Raw genomic sequence first — 24,571 nt, forward strand, 5'->3', positions numbered from 1 at the left:
TTGTTAAATGCAAAGCTGCTTTAGCAAAAGAAGCTGAGGTAATGCTCTGTGTTCTGTTTCACAGAGACATGGCTCACCCCCAGCTCCCCAGACTCAGCAGTCCAGCCTGAAGGTTTCTCCATCCATCGCATGGACGTACACTGGCATCTGGGAAAGGGAGAGGAGGGGGCGTCTGCCTCATGGTCAACTCTGCGTGGTGCTCAGACATGGCAGTCCTGTCCAACTCCTGCTCTCCACACCTGGAACATCTGGCTGTGAAGTGCCGTCTCTTTTACCTACCGAGGGAATTCACCTCCATCATCCTGACCGCGGTCTACATCCCACCCCAGGCTGATGTCCATCTGGCACTGGGGGAGCTGCATACTGTGGTCAGCTAGCACCGGATGGCTTAAAAAAGGCACTTACCACCATAGCCAGGGACTTCAACAAAGCCAACCTGAAGAAATCGCTCCCTAACTTCCACCAACATGTCTCCTGCAGCACCAGAGGACCAAACACCCTCGACCACTGCTACATGACCATCAAGGATGCCTATCGCACTATCCCTCGCCCTCACTTCGGTAAATCCGACCATAATGAGGTGCTGCTGCTTCCTGCAGAGAGGCAGCAATTAAAGAGCGCACCCCCAGAGGCGAGGACTGCACAGAGCTGGTCGGGGGGGCGGGGGTTGGAAGAGGAGCAACTCCAGGACTGTTGCCGTCTGTAGGCTGGGCAATGTTCAGGGACTCGGCAACGGACCTGAACGAATACACCACAGTCGTTACAGACTTCATAAAGAAATGTGTGGAGGACTGCATCCCAACAAAAACCTTCCAAGTGTTTCATAATCAGAAACCTTGGATGAGCCATGACATCCGCATTCTTCTGAAGACCAGACACCGGGCATTCAGGTCTGGAGATACAGTGGTCTACAAGAAGTCCAGATACGACCTTGGTAAGGCCATCAAAAAGGCCAAAGGGGCTTCTGCTCCAAGCTGGAGGATGAGACAGATGTTTGGCAGCTGTGGTGGGACCTGAATGCCATCACCTCCTACAAGGCGAAATCAGGAGGCAGCTCAAATGTCAGTGAAGCATCACTCCCTGACGAGCTCAATGTGTTTTACGCACGCTTTGATAGGGAGAACACTGATGTGCCTTCCCGAGCCCCCATTCGCCGTGATGGTATTTCAGTCTCAGTCACAGAGGCCGACGTCAGAAGATCCTTCAGGGGGGGTGAACCCTCGGAAAGCACCTGAACCTGATGGTATACCAGGTCGTGTTCTAAAAACCTGTGCAGACCAACTGGCTGGCGTTTTTACGGACATTTTCAACCACTCACTTCTGAGGTCTGAGGTTCCCACCTGCTTTAAAAGGGCATCAACAATACGGGTGCACAAGAAGAGCAAGGTGACGTGCCTCAATGATTATCGACCAGTGGCACTAACGTCCGTGGTGATGAAGTGCTTTGAGAGGTTGATTATGGCGTATATCAACTCCTATCTCGACAAGAACCCCGAGCCACTGCAGTTCGCTTACCGCCACAACAGATCAACGGTGGATGCGATCTCACTGACCCTCCACTCCGCTCTGGACCACTTGGACAACAGAAACTCATATGTCAGGCTGTTATTCGTTGACTACAGCTAGGCATTTAACACTATCATCCCCTCCAAGCTGGTTACCAAGCTCTCAGATCTGTGTCTCGCCGCATCCCTCTGCTATTGGATCCTCATCGACTTCCTCACCCACAGACCCCAGTCTGTCCATATTGGTGGAAATGTGTCATCCTCGATAACAATCAGCACGGGAGCACCTCAAGGCTGCGTGCTCAGCCCCCTGCTGTACTCACTCTATACTCATGACTGTGTAGTTGGACATAGTGCAGAAATTGTGACCACTGCCCAGTCCATCATCGGCTCTGACCTCCCCACCATTAAAGGCATCTATCGCAGTCGCTGCCTCAAAAAGGCAGCCAACATCATCAAGGACCCACACCATCCTGGCCACACACTCATCTCTCCGTTGCCATCAGGTAGAAGGTACAGGAGCCTGAAATCTGCAACATTCAGGTTCAGGAACAACTTGTTCCCCACAGTCAATCAGGCTATTAAACTCGTCATCATACAAACTCTGAACTATAACAGCCTCTTGCAGTTTATCTATTTATTTATGTGTATAGATATGGTCTATGCTATATAAACACACTGAACTCTTCTGTATTTATGCTTACAATACTGAGTTGTGCTGCAGCAAGCAAGAATTTTGTTGTCCTATCTGGGACATATGACAATAAACTCTCTTGACTTGACTTGACTTGACTTGAAATATAACAAATGGTTGTGCCTTAACTGCGAGGAACTATTCACCACTACAATAGAGACACAAATGACTTCAGACAGTGGATTCTGAAGCAAAATTAAACAAACTGCTCAGGAACTCAGTGGGTCAGACGTGATGTGTGGAGGGAAATGGGCAATCGATGTTTTGGGTTGAGAATCTTCCTCTGGACTGTGAGGTAGATAATTGAGGGGAGATAGACCATATAACGCAGTGAGGGGGGTGGGCAAGGACAGCCAGCCAATAGGTGCATCCAGGTGATTATGGCTGTATTGGAATCAGCTGAGGGAGAGGAGTGAAGGTTGCACGTTAAGCCGTTTCCTGAAGAAGGTAGACATCTCCGATGCCTGGAATGGACATCTTATCTCACAGACAGATGTGGTGGAGGCAGAGAAACTGTCATTATAAGAGACAGGATGGAGGAGGCGTGGATTATGTAGCTGTGGGAGTTTGTGGGCTTGTCGTAAATGTCGGTGGATAATTTGTCTCCTGAGATGGTGACAGGGAGATCAAGGGGAGAGAGGTGTCAGAAATGGTCCAAGTGAATATGAAGGCAAGATGTAAATTCATTGCAGCATTGATTAAATTGACATGCTCTGCATGGATGCAGGATGCAGCACCAATGCAGTTCTCGATGTAGTGGAGAAAGGGATGGGTGTGGTATTAGAATAGGTTTGGAACCAGTGGAGCTGGGGCTGGTGGAGCTGGGGCCCATGCCCTCTGGCTCTGTGTTTAACTTGTAGAAAGTGAGAGAGGTCTATAAAGAAGTTGTTAAGCACAAGTTCTGTAAAGTGGAAGAGAATGTTAGTGGAGGTGAACTGGTTGGATCTATGGGCGAGAAGAAATGGAGAGCCCTAGGCCTTCATGTTGGTGAAAGAGAGTGTGTAGGCACAGGGCAACCCCTTGTAAAGATGAGGACAGTGGGGGCTGAGGAATTGGAAGTTGCTGAAATTGTGGAGAGCATGCAGGATGTACCCAGATGTAGTTGAAAAGAGATTGGACAACGAGGTCAAGGCAGAGTCGAGGTATGAAGAGATGAGTTATGTGCGGCAAGATATGGCAGAATTAATGGGTCCACAAGGACAGCCCTGTTTCTAAATCTTACGGAGGAGATAGAAACGAGCAGTACATATTTAGTGAACTATAAGGTGAGAGGTAGTGGGGGGGACATCTGAAGTGATGAGATGGTGACCTGGTCTTTATTGGTGGGTCATCACTGAATCTTAAAAAACCCCCCACTGTGCTGGAGTAACTCAGGTGGCATCACTGGAGAACATGGATAGCGACTGTTCCAGGTCGGTTCCTTCTTCAGACTGTAGGGTCCCGATCTGAAACATTGCCTATCCATGTTCTCCATACTCAAGCTCAACATCCATATTTTGATGGAGAATTTCTTGAGAAGAATATTGCAGAAGTAACTGCAGTTTTAGTTCAAAATAAGACAAGCGAAAAACAGACCAATTTCCAGTGTCTGGAAGACATACCACCAGGACTGAGGTACACAGACCTCAGCTCTGAGTGTCAATAGCCCTGTTGTGGAACATATACATCCTTTATGGACATGATAAACAATGAAAATGAGTTCTAAAAAATGGAGATTGTCTCAGACATATAAGGGCTCTGAATACCACCCCTGATGTACAGATTTTAAAACCCTTCAGATGCAAAAGGAGCTGGTCATTGACTTCAGGAAGTGGGTTGGAATACATGCCCAAGTCTTTATATACAGTGCTGAAGTGAAGGTTGTCGAGAACTTCAAGTTCCCTTGGTGTAAAAATGATTTGCCCTGGTCCAACCACATTAACACCACAGCCAAGAAATCACGGCAACACTTCTACTTCCTCAAAAGGCTAATAAAATTCAACATGTCTCCAACGACTCTTACCAATTTCTACAGATGAATCAGAGAAAGCATCTTATTGAGATACATCACAGCTTGGTATGCATTTGCCAAAACCGCATGAAATTGCAGAGAGTTTGGAACGCAGCCCAGTCCATCACAGAACGGCCTTCCCACTAGTGAGTCCATCTGTACTTCATGCTGCTTTGGGAAAGCAGCCAACATGATCAAGGACCACTCACACCCCGGCCATTCCCTCAACACCCCCCCCCCCCCCCCCCCCACATCCCTCCTGTTGAGCAGGAAATGGAAACATTTGAAAGCACTGTTATCAAGTTCTTGAATGGATCCCTCATATGCTAGGGTTTGAATTTCCCGATCTTCCAAACTACTTCATCGTGGCTCTTGCACTTTTTTTTATCTGCACTCTTTCTGTAACTGTAATATGTTGCACTTTATTATTTGTGACTCGGATGTGCTCATATATAGTAGGATTTACCTGGATAACAAGCTAAGCAAAGTTGTTCACTCTATCTCAGTACACGTGGTAATAATAAACCATTATCCATACCAAAAAGGATGGTATGGCCTCAGAGAGGGTGCAGCACAATTGATTGCTACAGCATGAAGATGGGACCATGGGTGCGTGGAGTGAGTGGAGAATCATGAGGGGATTTGATAAAAAAGAAAGTATTTCCAGTGCAGAAGACTTGCTGGTAAGAGATCACATTTTATGTGTGAATGGCAAAGGTATCAAAGATGAAAAGAAATGTTGTTTTACTTAATGGGTTGCTCATGTGTTTTTCATTTAGTTTTATTTCAAGTCTATCACTTGATAGGGTGAGGGAGGCATTTTAATCATAGTGTAAGGTTAACATTACTTACTTTCTACAACACAGGAGGCCATTCAGCCCATCAGGCCAGTGCTGGCTCCCAATAAAGTGATCCCATCAGTCCTGCGCCTCGCTTCAATCCATTTATGGTCAGTTACTTCACTAAATGGTCATTTTTGGTATCTGAGTAACCCACCAACATGTCTTTAGAATATGGATGGAAAACAGAGCATCTGATGGAAAGCCACACAGACACGGGAAGATGCTGCAAACTCCACACAGAGAGCACCTCCAAATCCCTGGGGCAATGAGGCAGCACTACCACCTGCAGTACCACCGGGCACTACAGTGCCATAGCTCCATCCATCATTTCCTTCTGGGAAAGGAGGAAATATTGAGGAATAGGAGGAGAAAATACATTCCAGGCTAAACAAGCTTATTCTCACATGTACAAGCATGAGAAATAAAGGCACATGATTGCAGTAAGCTTTGTCGTTTAAATTCAATTTGTTAGTCACAGGCATCATCCACAGGAAAAGCTCTTTTAAAGACTTGTGACAAAGCAATTTCCAAATTATTGTAAATGCAATACAAAGGATTGTTTATTACCAGAAAAACACGTAATTATTTGAGAATAAACCTATGCCCTTTTGCAAGGTCCATCAGAATCCAATTCTTGAGATAAAACTGTATGACCTTGAAGTAAAAATTCCCGATGAAGGTTTGCTTTGGAACTACATAACAGTAGAGAGGGTAAATACTCCAATTTTAGGTAACCGCTAACAACCCCCCACCCATCCCTTTCTCCTCCACACATCCCTTTCTCCCCCCCCCCACTGTTGCCCACCTAGACTCGCACCTACATCTCCCCTCCCCATCCAACTACATTCCTTCCTCTGGCTTCACAATTCGCAATGTTTCAATCAAAGATCCTATAGCAATTTGCTATAGGATCTTTGGTTTCAATCCTTTTCCCACACATTTTCTTTTAATCTCTGACCTTTGTCCCACCATCTGCCTATCAAAAAACCCTCCTCACTTGTGTCCACCTATTATCTGCTGTGCTTTGTCGTGCCCCTCCTCTCTTCTAGCTTTCTTCCCACCTCACTTCCCTACAATCAGTCTGAAGAAGGGTTGTGACCCAAATGTGAAATGTCACCTATCCATGTACTCCAGGGATACTGCCTGACCCGCTGAGTTACTCCAGCACGTTGTGTGTTTTTTTAGTTAACAGTAGACATGAGGATACTCACTGTGTTTCCTTGCCTGAATTTGGAGTCGGCGGAGGCCCTGAAAGGAGGGAAATACAAAGAGTTAATATTCCAGAGTGCAGTCATTTCTTCCCACTCACTATTTGCACTGGTGTTATTTATCTTCAGACATCTGTTGCTTCACACTTTGATTCATGTCAAAGCATTGAAAATCGGAGCTCAGTATAAAGGATGAAGTTTATCGCTGACAGATGTTTTATGGAAAAACAGTTCCTTAGCTATTGGACTGACAGCTAAATGTATCACCCAGTGTGGAACTGAGCCACATGGAAACAAAGATTCCAGGTTTAATCCCAAGTTCCTGTTGAGTTAGATCCAAATTCAGTAGGAGGATGTGATGGGATCAGACCACCGGGCTGGGACAAACAGGGGCAGAGGAGGGGCAGAAATCAAGTTGACTGCAGATCACCGCAGAATGATAACTGGTTGAAAATGCACAGGTATAGTGTACATAGGAGCCCCTGCTCTTGTAAGTTGAACAGTCTGTTGACACATATTGGGTGGCCTACCATACAAAGAGTGCTGGGATAACAGAAGTCAGAAGATACCCAGTGGGCCTGAGGAAGGATGTTTGAGATAGTGATGTGTGAGAGAAATAATCGTTCATGCAAAAGGAATTTATTCAGATGTCAAGCTCCTAAAGTTTCACCCAATCGGGGTGTTGGCTGCCTCCCTGTAGATCTGGCCTTCTGTAATTTTGAACAAGGCTCACAATCATGCTTAATAGCCGAATTGAAATCAAATATCGAATGTAGGATAGAAGTTTGTGTTGACCATGGAGGCTCACGAATATCTGACAATGGGACCTGTATGTCTTATTCCGTTTAGAGGTTGATTTGGGAACTTTTGCTAATACACCAGTATAGATTGGAAAACTAATAATAGCTCTTCCGCTGATGTTCAGGTAAGGTGATAGAGCTATCATAAGAGGCCATTCAGCCTGTCAAGTTGGTAACATCCCCAGACCGAGTAGTCGCAGCATTTTCCCCTTCGCCTTGATTATTATTTTTCATCAAATATCTACCTCGTTCTCTTCTGAAAGCCTCAAAACTAAGTGAACTCGCGATTAAAACCAATCTCTTTCATTTGACGATTAATTTAACTAATTTAACTTGGTGCCATTTCCAATGAGAACACCTCTAAACTTACTTTACCTGAACTCATCATGGTCTATTCTCAACCTTCTATGCTCCAACGAGAACAAGCCTAATTTTTGCAGTCTAAATTTGAAGCTGAAATCCCCAATTGCTGGAACCATTTAAGTAATGGCAGGATCTCTGATGCCCTCACATTCACCCTCAAATGAGATGATTCGAATTGGAAACAATACCCATTACTTAACCCACCTACTTGCAATGGCATGGAAGGAGGCCAAACCAAGCAGAGCAGGCCCATACAATGCCTCATTACCCTGTGACATAATGTCTATCTTGCACATGCCCAGTCCTCATTGCAACCCCCCTCTGATTCTGTTTGCCATTAACATGCTGAGAGAACATTTACAATGGTCAATTCAGCTACTAGCTTGCCTTTGGAATGTGTATAGAAACTGGAACATCCAGACAAAATCCAAATAGGGTCAGGGAGAATTGCTCACCCGATAATACCCAATCTCAGGAGAAAAACAGGTTTCTTGAGTAGTGGGGGCATCACTGTGAACCGCTGTTCCCCTATTTTAGTTGTAGGCTAACCAGTTTCCTTGCAGTAATTCAAAATGACTTCCTTGCTTTTGTTCTCTGTGCCCTTATTTGTGAAGCAAGGCGTGTTTAGTGGGAGGGAGGAATTGGAATTAAAAAGAGAGTGTTGGAATTTAAAAAGGATTTTGTTGCAGTTGGCTGGAATAATTTCCATTTCAGAACTGAGTGACCGCAGATAGCTTGTAATTTTACCCAACAGCCGCCTGGACCAACTAAACACAATCATTGGTGATGGGGAGGGGGAGGGAAGTTGTAGTGAAGACTACATGACCTAAAAAGGAGAGTACCAACTCCATTCTCTGATCGTAATGTCTAAATTTGACTGAGATTTGCTTAGGATATCCATTCCCACACCATGGAACGGTGTCAATCTTCCTCCCATCAACCACCCTTAAGGCTACAAGCACGAATGGAAATTGTAGCCATGGGATGAGTTGCAGATGTATTCCAGGATTTTACTACAGCACAATAATATCTCCACTTCAAAGTCAAGTGCTCCCATGGAGAGGACACATCGCACATTCCACTTCCTGCATTGGGTTCTTTCGAGTTTACATTTTAAAATAAATCAATGTCTTTCCTTTTAAGTGCTGACTTTAGCTGGGATATTATGACTGTGTGGTACCAGAGCCAAGTGTCCATTCTCCACAATTAAGACGGCACAGGATGTTCAACTCTTCAATATGCCAGTCAGGACCCAAACCTGACCTCCACCACCAGAGCAGCAATCATGATGTAATGGTCAGCGATGACAATTTTGACATTATTCTTCACTTTATTAATCTACTAACAATGAGTTCACCGTCAGCTTGTCAGACCAGCTAATGCAACACAAAGCAAAGATTAAAACATTGGGACCAGTGTGGGATCAATGGCTCACAGTCACCGGATGGACTCATGGAATGACTGAGCCCATAGGGAGAAAGTGATTTAAACAGTAAACAGAGGAAAATACTCTGCTGTAGTACGAAGGGAGAATTGCCACCACAGTTCTATTCTTGTTTGCAATACACTAAAGGGACAATCAGCATCTGCAGTTCCCTGTGAGAAAGGTCCCGACCCAAAACATCACCTATCTATGTTCTCCAGAGATGCTGCCGAACCCGCCGAGTTACTTCAGCACTTTGTATCTTTTTTTGTACACCAGTATCTATAGTACCTTTTTTCTACCAGCGGTGGGACATGGCAGATTAGCGGACCACTGACCTTCTGACACCTTGGTTGGTGAATTGAGGGGCAGAGGGACAGGCTCCATATGTAGGACCGTGGAATTTTCATCAGTGAATAATGAAGCGGCTGCCGGAGATCATTCATGAGGGCACCAGACACGCTGAGGACATGACCACAGTGCTGTCAAATTTGAAGCGCTCACTCACATGGTCTCCAATTAAACGTTCATAAGTTCCACACAAATGCATGCGCCCAGCATTTGCTGCAGTCACATCTTAGATCTTACATGTGGTCTTGTGACTGATGTGCGTGATATAATGTGACTGTAAACATTGTGGATGTGCAGGAATCGCTATCTTTTCAAAATGGTCCCCAATATGTCAAATACTCCACAACATACCTATCGCATTGAATTACATACGGCTGCATGGGCCCCGTTGCGAGTGGGCCAGCCATGAATGGCTTTGAGCACCAATCGAACATTAGTTTTGGAATCCATACTCCTTGTTTCATAGAAGGGCCTCGACCCGAAACGTCACCCATTCCTTCTCTCCAGAGACACTGCCTGTCCCACTGAGTTGCTCCAGCATTGTGTGTGTCTATCCTTGTTTCATATCCTGATAGATGCACAGAGTAGGGTAGGGGAATCGAGGACCAGAGGACATTTATTCAAGGTGAAGGGGAAAGATTTAATAGGAATCTGAGAGGTAACTTTTTCACACAAAGAGTGGTGGGTGTATGGAACAAGCTGCCAGATGAGGTAGTAAAGGCTGGGGCTATCCCAACGTTAGATAGGTACATGGATAGGACAGGTTTGGAGGAATATCGACCAAGTGCAGGCAGGTGGATCTAGTACAGCTGGGACATGTTGGCTGGTCTGGGAAAGTTGGGCCAAAGGGCGCGTTTCCACACTGTAACACTCTATGACTCTATAACCTAAGTAATGTTTTAATGGCGCTCTTACCGAATTTGACAAAAAGCACACCGGTGGTTGACACGGACTTTTGCCCATTTGTGGCCACACACTGGAAATATCCCGTGTCGGTGGTGTCGAGGTTTCGTATTCGGAGCCGGGAGCCATAGTTCGTCAGTCGGTAGGATATCCTCCGCGGTTCCTGGACAACAGGAGCGTCGTTCTTCAACCATCGGATGGAGGGTGCCGGATTGCCGGACACTTTACAGTACAGCTCTGCCGTCTGACCAAGCGAGGTTGTGATATTATTCATTGGCTCATCAAGGATCAGGTAATAATCTGCAAAAAAGTTTTTTTTCAAAAAACAATTAATTCAACAAGAAAGAAATGTAAAATGCAGCCCGCAACTGCAAAGAGAGACACGCGATGGGTTAATTTGATAATTCCATCACAGAGCTCTGAGCCGAGCCGAGCTATCCTGAGGACAAACATTTTTGTCTAACTCTACAATCTGTGTTGAATTAGCTGACCGCAACTAAACGAGCCGACAATGTGACAACTTACTTCATTCTGTTGATTAGGGAAAGGAGTCAAAAAGCATCAGTGAAGTCAACTGGCCCCACTCGATTGGGCTCAGTGGCTGCATTTTCACCTCTGACTTGCGAGGTTATGGGTTCACGCTGCCAAAATGCTGCCCCATGGTGAGGTGGTGCCTCGGGTGAGGTGGGAACAGGAGGAAAATGGCGGTGAAACAATAACTCCTTTTCTAAAAAGGCAAAACTCCTGAAGGAAACGTTTTTACGCTAGGAAAGTGATTCAATGGAATTAGAACATTTCTCTCCTGTCTTAGCTTGCTCTTGTTTACAAATGTTCTCAGCCTGAGTTGGTATGTTGTTAAACCAAACTCTCGTAGGCAAATCAGTATAATTTTTTTTTGCATTTGTCATAAAACACGTTCAACTCCTCACGCCCATTTAACCAGTTTTTAAATGCCGTAACTTGTACTTCCCTTGGCAGCATTAACTGCTCATTACTTTGTAAATTCCAAACACTTTGTTATTTTCTTGCAAGATGACATACGCCGGTGGTAATTTGACACGGTACCTACTGCATTCCAGATTGTGCTGGCATTAGATGGTAATGAATCATCCGAGCTGTCTGAAAGTACAGCATCTACACAGGAACCGGCAGGCTTGCAAGAGTAAATTAGCGTGTCAAAACCCCCTCTATATAAGCCCCTGCAACCCCTCTCCACTAATACAGACTGTCTGAGTTTTAATAACACTGATTATGTATTACTAAAACAGTATTCGGCAAGCCATGTAGCCACCCACCAGTCTCTTCAAGAAATCATGTGTTTTAATTATGTCGAAAAACTGCTCAAGGATCAACCAAGAAATACAGCTGCTTCACGGTCCAATTCATCATTCTTTTCACAGTCTTTGAATGGTACAAATGAGCCACTGAGTGAAACACTGCATCACTAGTCTGTTGAGTTGCAAGAGCTAGAAATGGCCTGATCACCAACTAAGTTCTCATGTTGATACTGTGCCGGGTACTGACTTTCGGACAATGATGACAAATTTCACCGCTGACATCTGAACGATGACAAATCCACACAATATCTTCACTACTACATTTCTGTCTGATATCTGTCCTTCAGCATAATAGATTGCCCAGAAATTTATCTTACTGCTGTCTGTGGCACTTCCCATGCCCCGTTTCAAACAATGCCATTAAACCTTTCATATACAGGTGGACGGCAGCTTAGTTTAACATCCCTTCAAACATTCCTTCCACATCACAATGAAGACTCTGCATGGTTTACATACTCAGGTTTCTTAAGTTAGATTTAAACTCACAATCTTCTGATTCAGATGTGGCTGCTAATATTGGGCCACTGCTGGCCATATTCAATTCAATTCAATTCAATTCAATTCAACTTTAATGTCATTGCACAGATACAAGTATGGGTACAACGAAATGCAGTTTAGCGTCAGTCCGTAGTAATAGTGCAATATAGAAATAAAAATACAGAATAAGCAAACAATGTGGACGGAGAGACTGGAGAAATCTATCGGCGGGACTCCGAGTTCAGCAATGTGATGGTATTATTGTAGAAGCTGTTCCTCATCCTACTAGTACGAGACCTGAGGCTCCTGTACCGCCTCCCTGATAGGAGGAGGGCAAACAGTCCATGGTTGGGGTGGGAGGGGTCTTTGATGATCTTCCCGGCCCGTTTCAGACACCGTTTTCGGTGGAGGGCATCCATGGCAGGGAGCGGGGCACCGATGATGTGCTGAGCGGTTTTCACCACCCGTTGTAGTGCCTTCCTGTCCCCTACGGTGCAACTGCTGTACCATACCGTGAAGCAGGTGGTCAGGATGCTTTCGATGGTACGGCGGTAAATGTTGGTCAGGATCTGGGGGGACAGGTGAGCTTTCTTGAGCCTCATTGGGCATGTTCATTGAGACGTTGCATTTCCATCTCGTTGTTCTGCTACCATTGGTGACAGCCACAAACCCTTCATGAATAGAAATTCTTCCCTACAGCCATTAGGTTATTAAACACTATAGCCTCCAAATAAGCTCTGAACTACATAGAGATTTATTGTTATTATTACACTATTATTGATTGTTTTTGTGTGTACGTATGTGTGCGTGGGTATATGTATGAATATATATATATATATATATATATATATATATATATATAGAGAGAGAGAGAGAGAGAGAGATATGCATACACACACATACATATATATAGACACATTTATACATATGTATACATACATATGTATATATATGTATAATTTAAGTATAGGATTTGAGTATAGGAGCAGGGAGGTTCTACTACAGTTGTACAGGGTCTTGGTGAGACCACACCTGGAGTATTGCGTACAGTTTTGTTCTCCTAATCTGAGGAAATGCATTCTTGCCATAGAGGGAGTATAGAGAAGGTTCACCAGACTGATTCCTGGGATGTCAGGACTTTCATATGAAGAAAGACTGGATAGACTTGGCTTGTACCCGCTAGAATTTAGAAGATTGAGGGGGGATCTTATAGAAACTTACAAAATTCTTAAGGGGTTGGACAGGCTAGATGTAGGAAGATTGTTCCCGATGTTGGGGAAGTCCAGAACAAGGGGTCACAGTTTAAGGATAAGGGGGAAGTCATTTAGGACCGAGATGAGAAAAACATTTTTCACACTGAGAGTAGTGAATCTGTGGTATTCTCTGCCACAGAAGGTAGTTGAGGCCAGTTCATTGGCTATATTTAAGAGGGAATTAGATGTGGCCCTTGTGGCTAAAGGGATCAGGGTGTATGGAGAGAAGGCAGGTACGGGATACTGAGTTGGATGATCAGCCATGATCATATTGAATGGCGGTGCAGGCTCGAAGGGCCGAATGGCCTACTCCTGCACCTATTTTCTATGTTTCTATATGCAATATATATGTGCAATATATAAATGCAATATATATGTGCATGAGTATGTGTTTTCTATACACACACTGAACTTTTCTTTCTTGTTTATTATATTGTTTTCAGTGTATTATGTTGTGCTGCTGCAAGTAAGAATTTCATTGTTCTATCTAGGACTTATGACAATATAAAAGTCTTGACTCTTGATAATAAGAAAACAGGAAATGGTGGAAATACTCAGCAGGTCAGGCTGCATCTGTCGTAAAAGAATCAGAGTCAATGTTTCCGATCGGAGACTCTTTGTCAAGTTAAGTCAAGAGAGTTTATTGTCATGTGTCCCAGATAGGACAGTGACATTATTTCTTGTCACAACATCATTCTGAGGAAGGGCCTGAAATGTTGACTCTGTTTCTTTTCCCACAGCTGCAACATGACCTGCTGCGTATTTCCAGCATTTTCTATTTTTGTTTTAGATTTCCAGCATCTTTAGTTTTTTTTTTTTAATTTGCATCTACCAGATAATGCCCAATTACAAAACTCCATCGCCTCTCCCATCCTGTTCCAACCTAAGAGAATTAATCCAACAACCCAAACCTAAATAATTAATGAGATTCGACCATTGAGTTGAATATCATAGATCCATTGCAGACAGAGATTCCTTATAGTATACAACAGTAATTTTAATTAAAATCAATTAGAAATTCTGCTCTCAATTCCTGCCCTCCTACCACCCTCTGTTACTTTCTGTTGAGAATTAACCCCAGAACAACCATTCTTTGTTTTATTCCTCAAAGAAATGCTTTACACTTTTCACAGCAACTTTATTCAGAACATAGGCTAATTCTCCGCTGGGTTTGTGTTGGCAGCCATGTGCTGCCCTCTCCTCACTTTAGACTTATCTCAGACTCTGCAGGGACCCTGGGCTTTTACAACTTTTATAATTAACAAAATACCTTCTACATTTTAGTTACCCCAGTTACTTGCTTCAGTCACATTTTTCTCCAGCTATTTTCACTCATGGAGATATCTAGTCAGTGTGGGGCATGGACATCACCCTAATGTGCATGAAATGAGCGGCAGTTTTCTCAGTACAACTCCAGTCGCTAAGCACCAGTGAACACTTAAACCATAAAGACCATTACGTCGAAGGGGAAAAAAGTGTATTTATAACCACAGGTCGTCCCAAATGGTTTTGTACCCAACCAAAGACTACTTAAATGCATGAAAAACAACAGCAGACTTTATGCACAAGGTGATACAATATAAAAGAACTAAAGCAAAATTTTGCAGAGAACATTAGGACCCTGGGGTTGGTTCCAATTTGTGAACGAGATCTTTTGGAAAAAATAGGAAACAAATAGTCGCTCTGGCATGGACCATAAAAGAAAATGTCTGTGAGATTAAAGAAAGGTGAAGTGGAGAGGCTTGGATGTAATAGTCTCCATCATCAAGTTGACTAATAATCTCATGCATGAGGCTCTGGGTATCTGACTTCATGCTGCAACTTTTGTACAGAAGGAAGTTAAGCAATAACCCATTGAGTCATTCAGTACAGAAATAGGCCCTTCAATCCAACTTGCCTAAGATGCCCCATCTACACTCTTCCCATCTTCCCGATTTTGGCCCATATCCCTCTAAACCTTTCCTATCCATGTACCTGTCCAAATGTTTTTTAAATGTTGCCAAAGTAGTTGTCTCAACCAGCACTTCAGCCCACAATGTTTGTGCCGAATATGAGGCCAAGTTAAACTGATCTCATCTGCCTGTACATGATCCATACCCCTTTATTCCCTGCATTTCCATCTATCTAAAAGCCATTTATGCTATCTATTCCCCTCATGATCTTATAAGATCATCCTCATCCTCCTGCACTCCAAGGAATAAAGTCCTAGCCTGCCCAACCTCTCCCTGTAGCTCAAGCCCTCAACTCCTGGCACCATCCTGTAATTCTTCTCCACACTTTTCCCAGCTTTACAATATCCTTCCTATAGCTGGATGGCCAAAACCGAACACAATATTCCAAATGTGGTCTCGCCAACATCTTGCACAAACAGATGGTGGTTATGCTTTAAGTTAACCGTTTATAACAACAGGACGGTCAGGCTGATACTGCAGACACGAGCCAGCTGATTGGCAGCACAATATCAATCATTCCCACGCAGCCTAACATCAGTGATGGGGGAGCACGTTAATGTCTGCCACTGCCTGTTAGTTATAGGACGTTACTAAAGTTACACCCACTCTGTAACAGGGGTATGGCGGAGACTCAAGACCAGGCAATCATTAATTACTGAGTTTTCTCCCAAATTGATTTATAACTATAACTATTCAATCATGCTTTGTTATGATCATTGTGTACTGCACTACTCTTGGAATTTTTCAGTCTTGTTATTATAGATTTGTTTCACTGCACCCCATTCTCAGACAAGCGGTGAGCAAGACCGGCCAAGTTATTCCTATCACTATGCAATGGCTTCTGATAATTATTTTCAACTTAGGCAGGATAAGACATAGCTCAAGTCATAGTTTATAGGAGCAGAATTAGGCCATTCGGCCCATCAAGTCCACTCTCTCTATCTTTCTCTCTCAATTCCATTCTCCTGCCTTCTCCCCATAACCCCTGACACCCTTACTAATCAAAAATCTGTCAATCGCTGTCTTAAAAATACACATTGATCCAAGTCAATTCAACTTTATTGTCATTTGCACAAGTACGGTGAGGTACAGGTACAATGAAACAGGCACATGGACTCAGACTACACAAGAATTACACAAAATTCTAAAATAAAAACAAGACATTAACGCAAAACATAATGAGGAAACAACTCCATGATAACATGAGGTGGGCCTTAGTGTCAGCCAGGATAGGATTAATTATATTATTTACATTCATATATATATAAAATGACAAACAATCGAGTGATGCATTTTATTCCCAGTCTGCAAATACTGTACCAAACAATGATACATTGTCCCTGCATGGCAACGGAGGCGTTTGCCTGAACGTAGCAGCTGGAACAGTCCGTTGCAGGGGTGGAAGAGGTCTCTCATGATTTTGTTTGCTCTGGAGTTGCACCTCCTGTTGTATAGTTCCTGCAGGGGGGTGAGTGAAGTTCCCATAGTGCGTTCGGCACATCATCCAAGGAATTACACTCCATTGAGTATAAATGGGGATCCTGTGGATAGGGTGAACTGTTTTAAATATCTGGGAGTCCACATCTCTGAGGATATGACATGGACATCACACGCCTCAGCACTGGTGAGTAAGGCAAGGCAGCGCCTTTACCACCTCAGGCAATTGAGGAAATTCAGAGTGTCTCCGAGGATCCTACAGTGCTTCTACGCAGCGGCGGTGGAAAGCATCTTGTCCGGGAACATTACCATCTGGTTTGGGAATTGTAAAAGAATATGTGTGTTATGAACTTCACTCACTTCATTGTGTTTATAATTTGTTTGGTTGTTTTGTTGTTTGTCTTTTGCACAAAAGTCCGCAGGCATTGCCACTTTCATTTCACTGCACATCTCGTATGTGTATGTGACAAATAAACTTGACTTGACTTGATACATTTTATAGGAAATAATGAACATTGGGGCTGATGATGGAAAATATTAACACTGAAAGAATGTACATGTGCATGATTTTTAAAACAAAACATATTCTGGGTGTAACTAGTTTGTGAAGGGGAAAATGTGACCCATCTGCCTATCTCTTCTGGGGTATTAAAACAGAATGGAGGGGAATTCCTGTTTAGATTTCTTATTCTCCCTTCATTAATGCTTGAGATACAGTATAAACGGGTTTAGTCAATTGAAAGCATTTTTGCCATTTTCCACAAGAGAATCTCTGTTGAATTTCTTGGAAAATTGATTTGTTTTGCAGCAGCTGTTTTCTCGTTTCCTTATAAATACTTATAAATCCTTGGAGTAAAAGTGTGCATCCATCTTTCACATCTGCAGTCTAGAAATAAAATAATCTATACTCACGTAAGAATGACACTTTGGTAAATACACAGGAGACAAAATTTGCTTAATACCTCCTCAGTTTCATGCATCCTCACCCAAAGTTGGTCATATTAGGACAATTTTTCCATGGCTACTGCTTTATTCGTAAATGGACTGATGTTGCTTCATACCTCTGTATAAAGTATTAAAGCCAAATTTAATCCTGCTCACTCTTGAGGTTGCCACACGGATACTTTCAGCGGGGATTGACTGGATGGTAGTCTGCAGTAAGACCCATGCTAGGCTTTCCCCACCCAATGGCTGCAGTTTAGAGGAACTGAAGTATCTAAACTGGTCTTGAGACCATTTTTCTCTCCACAGACCATGGCATGGAATGGGGAATATCTTGCCTTACGCAGTAAATGCACAGTCTTTCACCCAGAGTATGGGGAATCAAGAACAAGAGGACTGAGGTTTAATTAAGGAGAGGGGGGGAATATTTAATTGGAACCTGAGGGGGCTACTTTCTGACAAAGAGTGGTAGATATCTCGAAAGAGCTGCCTGAGGAGGTAGCTGAGGCATGTACCATCACTTCGTTTAAAAACCTTCTGGACAGGTACATGGACAGGGTAGGTTTAGAGGGAATATGGGCCAAACGCAGGCAGATGGGACAAGTGTAGATGGGGCATATAGGTTGGCAGGGGCAAGATGGGCTTATTTCCACTGTATGACTTAAAACAAAATTACAGCAAAAGCCGCATTTGTTCAATGATCAATTGAAACTACTTTTCAATTATTATATATTCTAGCAAAAAAAGTCTTAGGAATTTACTGTACATTAATTTCTAGTGGGCATGAGAGAGGTAGGAAATCTCTCAATGATTTCCTCTTCCAGTTTGCCAAATTGCAACTATTACTTTACAAATAACTACAGCAACTTTAGCCTTTAACGGGACTTAAGCGCACAATTCTCCTCCATATCTGCAATAGCATAAGCAAAGCGTATGTACAGCATTGTACAGAATTACTTTTAATGTACATCATAGGCCACTCATCCCACTATAGTCCAGTTTATTCTCCAAATAGACCTTCTTCAATACTCTACATCTAACCCTATCGGCATAATCTTCTGCTCCTTTCTTCCTTCATACATTTATTTGGACTTTCCTTCAACAAAGTTTTACTCCTTGCCTCAATTATTCGTTGAGATTGCAAATTCCTTGCTCTAACCACCCAGTGGTAAAGACAATTGTCCTGACTTCTCTTAAGGATTTATTAGCGTCTGATATTAATGGCGTCTACTTTTTACCACAAGTAGAAACACATGCTTGTCCACCATATCAAACTCATTCATAATCTTAGAAACCACAAATCTAAAGAATCTCAGACTGTTTAAACGTTCAATTGGAATAGCCACAAAAACAACAGGAAGAATAATGGCCGCTTGTGACGGGGGGGGGAATCGGTAACTTTTGAGGACCACCACATTCAATAAACTGGGCAAAGCTTCAATCTGGGGATGGAAGCAGTAGTAAGCCTTACTGTTTTCCTTAATGAAAGGAGGAAAGAGATGAATGAGGGGACACACAGAACATTATGAGATGTGCAGTCCTTTCACAAACTTCTGTTTTTGAATGAAGATTTTTTAAATTTGAAACCATGCAATTTCACAAGGGTGACAGCTTGAGAACTTTTTAACTACCATGGGGTGATAGCATCAAAGCTCAAGGATTTCGAGAAATGATTGGAACATACATCCTGTTTGAATTACAGTATCATTTTGGTGTCCCAGTGTCTCAAGCCGGGCCCCAGCAAAACAAATACTCTGTAAAATCACTTGCAGATGTAGAACATCCCAGAAGAATATTTCTTTTTGTTTTAATAGAATCTCATCAAATGTTAATTCCACAGTACTAGCAGTGTTAATACTGTTGTATGTAGGAGTGATGTGTATGTTTTTTGGGGGGAGCGGAGGGTGGATGGGGGTGCACTATTTTACCATCTATTGGACCTTTATCTTAATAAAGAATTGCTTACCTGAATCGCTGGAATTGTTCCATGCTGGGGTGGCCTGCTGCAACCGTGTTCCTCCTGGTAGATCCATTCCTGAGGAATCCAAAAGGAAATACTTATTAATGTCTATAATATTAACTCTAATCATGAGTTGACCATATTTCATGCCCTTACAAATAATTTTTCTAAAGCGCTCTTATAAATGCCACAGGGTTTTCACTCCTGATGTTTGTTTGGCGAATGTGCAATTGCTTGAGGTAATACATGAGGTAAGAGGCTCCGTTCTTGAGCCCAGGGTACGCATGAGGTAAGAGTCACTGTCAAGATTGAGTATTCCCCTGCTTCTTCCATTACCTTCCAAAATTATTCCTTGGCCCAGGTTCAGAGGAACACCCACTCTACCAAAATAAATTCACATTTCCACATCGAGCATTACCCAGGCTTTTCGCAGCGAGATTGTCAATTACTGCCAAATTAGCTTCATCAGTTACTGGACGTGGAAAGTGGGTTGAGACAGCCTAAATACTCGAGATCTTACAAGGAGACTCGAGGCCACTAAGAGAGTGCAAACCAGATGCCAATAAAAATTGTGTTTAAAAGTGGAAATAAATCTCAGGTAAATTATCATTATCTCATGGTTGTTAGAAGCTATGTAAATGGGCAGGGGATGAAATGCAAAGGTTTACAAGTTTAGCAGTGCCAGTGGTCTTTCTGTCTTTGTGCTGTCATGAATCTACACTGCCAGGAACGCTGATGGTGGAGCTATCTACCAATGTAACGGCTGGCCGATTCTATCAAGATGCTGAACTCTGGAGGATTTAGCATTTTAGCAAAGACCCTTGCAGAGTTGATGATCTGGTTAGCACACAACAAAAGCTGTATCTCGGTACACGTGACAATAATCAATTAAAACTAATGATCAGGGAAATTGTTACACAGACAATTAGATCACCTATGCTTTGGTAGGTGAAGCCCTTAAGTACTGGTAATATTCAGAGTACATTTGACAGGCTATTGAAAACTGTGCCATCCAAATAATTATAACTGTGTGTCTTAGTTTTAAGTCCAAGTTGGGGTAGGAAGTCACTTATTTTTCCCACACCAATCTGGTAGACTGTAAATTGCAGAGAGTTGGAACAAGTTACTGATGCCACTTTAAAATGCAGATAGAGCCAAGCGTCAAAAGTGTTTTTTTCATATGTCCCAAAAGGTAACACTGAAATTATTACTTGCAGCAGCACAACAGGTACGTGAACATAGTACTCTGTAAACAGCAAAATAAACAACCAATAAAGAAGTTCAGTGTGTATTATATATTTTATAAAAACAAACAAGTTCAGAGGATGCGGCTGTGGCTTCATCCGGTGGTGAAATGGGTGGTGAATCTGTGGAATTCTTTGCCATTGCCACTGTGGAGGCCACCAGTGGATATTTTTGAGGCAGAGATAGATAGATTCTGGATTAGTACAGGTATCAGAGGTTATGGGGAGAAGGCAGGGGAATGGGGTTAGGAGGGAGGGATAGATCAGCCATGATTGAATAGCAGAATAGACTCGATGGGCCGAATGGCCTAATTCTACTCCTATCCCTTATGACCTCATGATCTATCAACTTAAACTGAAATCTCAATGAGAGAGAGCAGTGGAGACATCCTCACCATAAACAAACCTGTCAGGAATAACTGCAAGGGCCTGAGGTGACTTAGCAAGCAGAAATTTTATTTTTTTACCTTCATTTTTTGATCAGGGAACAGGAATATCATTTTATCCGTCAATGCTTCTGTTAAGTATCTGGAGATGTTCTCTTAATTAAACATGATTTAAATAAAATTTACATTGTTATCACTTTTCTCCACGGTAAAATGAACACCTACGTAACTGCCTCTTACAGATTTATTTTGCTGGGTTTGGAAAGGAAAATAATTTAATAAATCCTCGCCTTGTTCCAGAACTAGGCCACTTGCACCGTCATTGTTGAGCTAAATGATGCCCATAATCTCAACTGGGGCATCCACAGGACATGCAGAGTTTTTTTTTTAAACAAGAGATTAGAGGAGAGGAGCTTGAAAGCATATTTACCCATGCTGCACGAACTACTTGGCTGCTGCCTGCAGCATGGATCAGGACTTGAGAGTATGCCCATTGTTCTCAGCCCATTCAGTAAGTGTACATTGGAGAAACTAATTCACATAGCATAGCTCTTTGAAAAGGGGCAAAGTGGTACCATTTCCTGCTGAACTAAATCTCCATGGAGGTCAATGTCCCTGGAGACACCACTTATTGCCAACAGCTGGTTGCAGATACATAGTGGAAGCTCAACATAAGGTTTCACTTGATGAATGTAAGATAGATAGTTTCATTTAAGAAAATTAAAAATATCCATAATATATGACAGCAAAGGGTTTTGATGAGCAGTTTTGCCATTGTGTACTCTGGTTTTATGTTCTTATTTTAGAGACGAAGACAAAATTAATTAATTAACGTCCTTGCCAGTATTTATGGATCATGCCCCTATCCAGGCCAAATTCACATCTTTGCATTTCTAAAAACACCGGTTCTCATTTATAACAATTGGCCAGAGTGATGAGAATGGTAGAAATACTCTGTAAGACAGAAAGGATGCTCCAGTCCATCATCTAGCAAAATTAATAGGCAGCATGGAAGAAAAAGTGTGTGTTATGCTTATAAATTGCCCTGGGATTTGCAGCTTAGTGGATTGCCTCCTTGAATTGGCACTTAGCTAAAGTACAGAGGAATATTGTAACATGATATAGTAGTCAATTTATTCTCAAATCATATCAAATCCCACAATAGTGGTTCACCCAAATCATCCTGATGAGATCACTCTGCTATTACTGTCTAGTTAAGTGCAAGAATGATTTACGATGATTTTTATAAAATTACATTCTTCAAAAATTATTGCTGTTCAATTAGTCAGATGAGGAAACAGTTGTTGGGGAGAGAGATCAGCCCATACATATCTGAAAGAATCAGATATTATTCAATATTATCAAAAATTGCAGCTTCTGAATATTTGACACAAATGTTGGAAAATGTTGGAAAACTCAGCAGATCAGGCAGCATCTGTGGATAAACAGTTAAAAGTGAATATTGAAGTGAGTTTTATATCGTAGAGAGGATGGGAGAGAAGTGGATGGGTCAAAGAGAAGTTGTACTATCTATTCCCACCCATTCACCCACACTCTCTCCATATAATACAAACTTGTTTTCACTCTTTTTCCCGTTCCGACAATGCCAGGTGTTACATGAAACTCTGTTTCATTTTTCAAGGTTGCAGCCTGACCTGCTGAATTTTTCCAGTATTTTCTTTTTTTTAAAGAATCAGCAGTTGTTGGATAAACAAGATAGCCTGCATGAGCTACCACAACTTGTTGCTTAAGGTTTCATAAAAGAATAAGGCCACTCTACAACCATTGATTGGCCTGAGGTTATTTCAATGGATGGGACCCCACTACAAGATTTGTGGCAGTGGTGACAATGCATTGAAGTCAGAGCATGCAGCATGCACACAGGCCCTTTGACTCAACCTGTCCATGCTGACCATGTTGCTTAACTGAGCTAGTCCTACTTGCCAGTACCTGGGCCATATCTACTCCAAATCTTTCCTGTCCATGTACCCGCCTAAATGTTTTTTAAATGTCGTAATTTTACCTCAAGGACTGTGGAGAGTGAATGGATGTGGACTTCCTGTTAATACACCCTGTTAATACACACACTGCCATTGTGGGTGACAGTGCATCTGAACACAAGCAATTTCCTGAACAACTATCCATGCTGTGCCATTGGGCCAGGGAGCCCATACAAACAGTGGAGAGTGCAGTCTAGAGATAGATCCTCTCAGCACCCAACTCCTACTGGCCACTCAACCCAGATGTCTTTCAAGGCCTTGGTTGAGCAAACTTGCTTTCTCTACTGCAGCAACAAAAGAAATATCTTGTGAAACACTTGACACCCTATTTAGCGTGGGGTCTGTGTGAATTGGTCTTGGTGCTGCTATTAGATAACCGTGGTGAAGGTGATGTACTGCGAAGGTGATGTGTGGCAAAGTTCGGACTACAATGACTTTGATTGCAATAGTCAACAGGCAACAGGGCCTTGATACAAGAAATGGGAAAACGTTATCACAGTTTCTCCAGAAAAGCCTCCAGCTGCCCTTCTCCCTGAGGTTGGTAGTCCCTGTTTGTTCTCCTAGATGTACTTTGGTTGATCATCTCTTGGTCCTCATTTTCTTTAGTGACATTCCTGCACGGAACATGCATGAAGCCAGAAGCTCTGACAGAGTTCACAGTTTCACTGCAACGGCAAAGGCTTGGAAAACACTGGGATTTTGCCTGGGAACGATTGATGATGCCTTTATATGTAATTGGAAATGACTACCTCATGATTTGTTGTAATGGTTGCGCTTGAGAGCAGGAAACATAGAGAGCGACGTGGGCAGTGAAAAAAAAATTGCCATAGAGCCGTGACTCTGTTATTTGAGTGGATTTGTATTTATTAATGAGGGCCCCAAGGCTTAGAGAAAGGTACCCATGCTGCCAAAATGGAGGCCAGCCCAAAAATCAGAGGAAACCGAGTGGTAAACTTGAGCTTCAACTCAATGTGCTATTTTGATCTTGCTATTCCCCTCTCTTAAGGCCTCGAAGGCTGGCAGCAAGACAAAGTCAAGTTACTATGGCTGCACATATTAACACTGGACAAAGTGAATGCATCATCAGAAACTCTTGTTATTTTTCAGAGGGAAATGAATCATGATATCATTTTCAGAAATAACATTTTTTTCTTCAATTTGTTTATCTTGTGTTAAAGATTGTGTGATTTGGAATGGGACTTGATGAATTCACGTTGAGTATTACAGAGCTTTGGGTGGTTTTGTACATTTTTCTGCCACCGCCCCCACTGTGCACTGAATGTAGCACGACCTAAGCTGCCAAGTAAAGCACTGTCCAAACCAATCCTGACAGAAACTCAAGCTGTCCAAACACAGGAACACTGCAGTCAAGCGCTCCCCTTAATATTGGGGGGAAAAAACAAAGTGCTGCTGAAATTCAATGGGTCATGCAGCATCCGTGGAGGGAACGGACAGACCCAAAACATAGTCTTTATATAAAAAGGTTGCCGTTATTGTGGTTGAT

General features: G+C 42.7%; 1 protein-coding gene across 2 annotated transcripts in view; it reads right to left on the bottom strand.

The window, feature by feature from the left end:
* Window positions 1-24,571, bottom strand: part of ror1 (receptor tyrosine kinase-like orphan receptor 1) — a 236,764-nt gene that overhangs the window by 53,301 nt on the left and 158,892 nt on the right. For both annotated transcript variants that reach the window (XM_055642081.1, XM_055642080.1), the window contains exons 2-4: window positions 19,444-19,512; window positions 10,092-10,379; window positions 6,243-6,279 (exon numbers count right to left, since the gene is read on the bottom strand). In XM_055642081.1, the coding sequence (XP_055498056.1) occupies window positions 6,243-6,279; window positions 10,092-10,379; window positions 19,444-19,512 (394 nt within the window). The remainder of the gene's footprint in view (window positions 1-6,242; window positions 6,280-10,091; window positions 10,380-19,443; window positions 19,513-24,571) is intronic.

The sequence above is a fragment of the Leucoraja erinacea genome, chromosome 10 (genome assembly GCF_028641065.1).
Source record: "Leucoraja erinacea ecotype New England chromosome 10, Leri_hhj_1, whole genome shotgun sequence".
Classification (NCBI taxonomy): Eukaryota; Metazoa; Chordata; class Chondrichthyes; order Rajiformes; family Rajidae; genus Leucoraja; species Leucoraja erinaceus.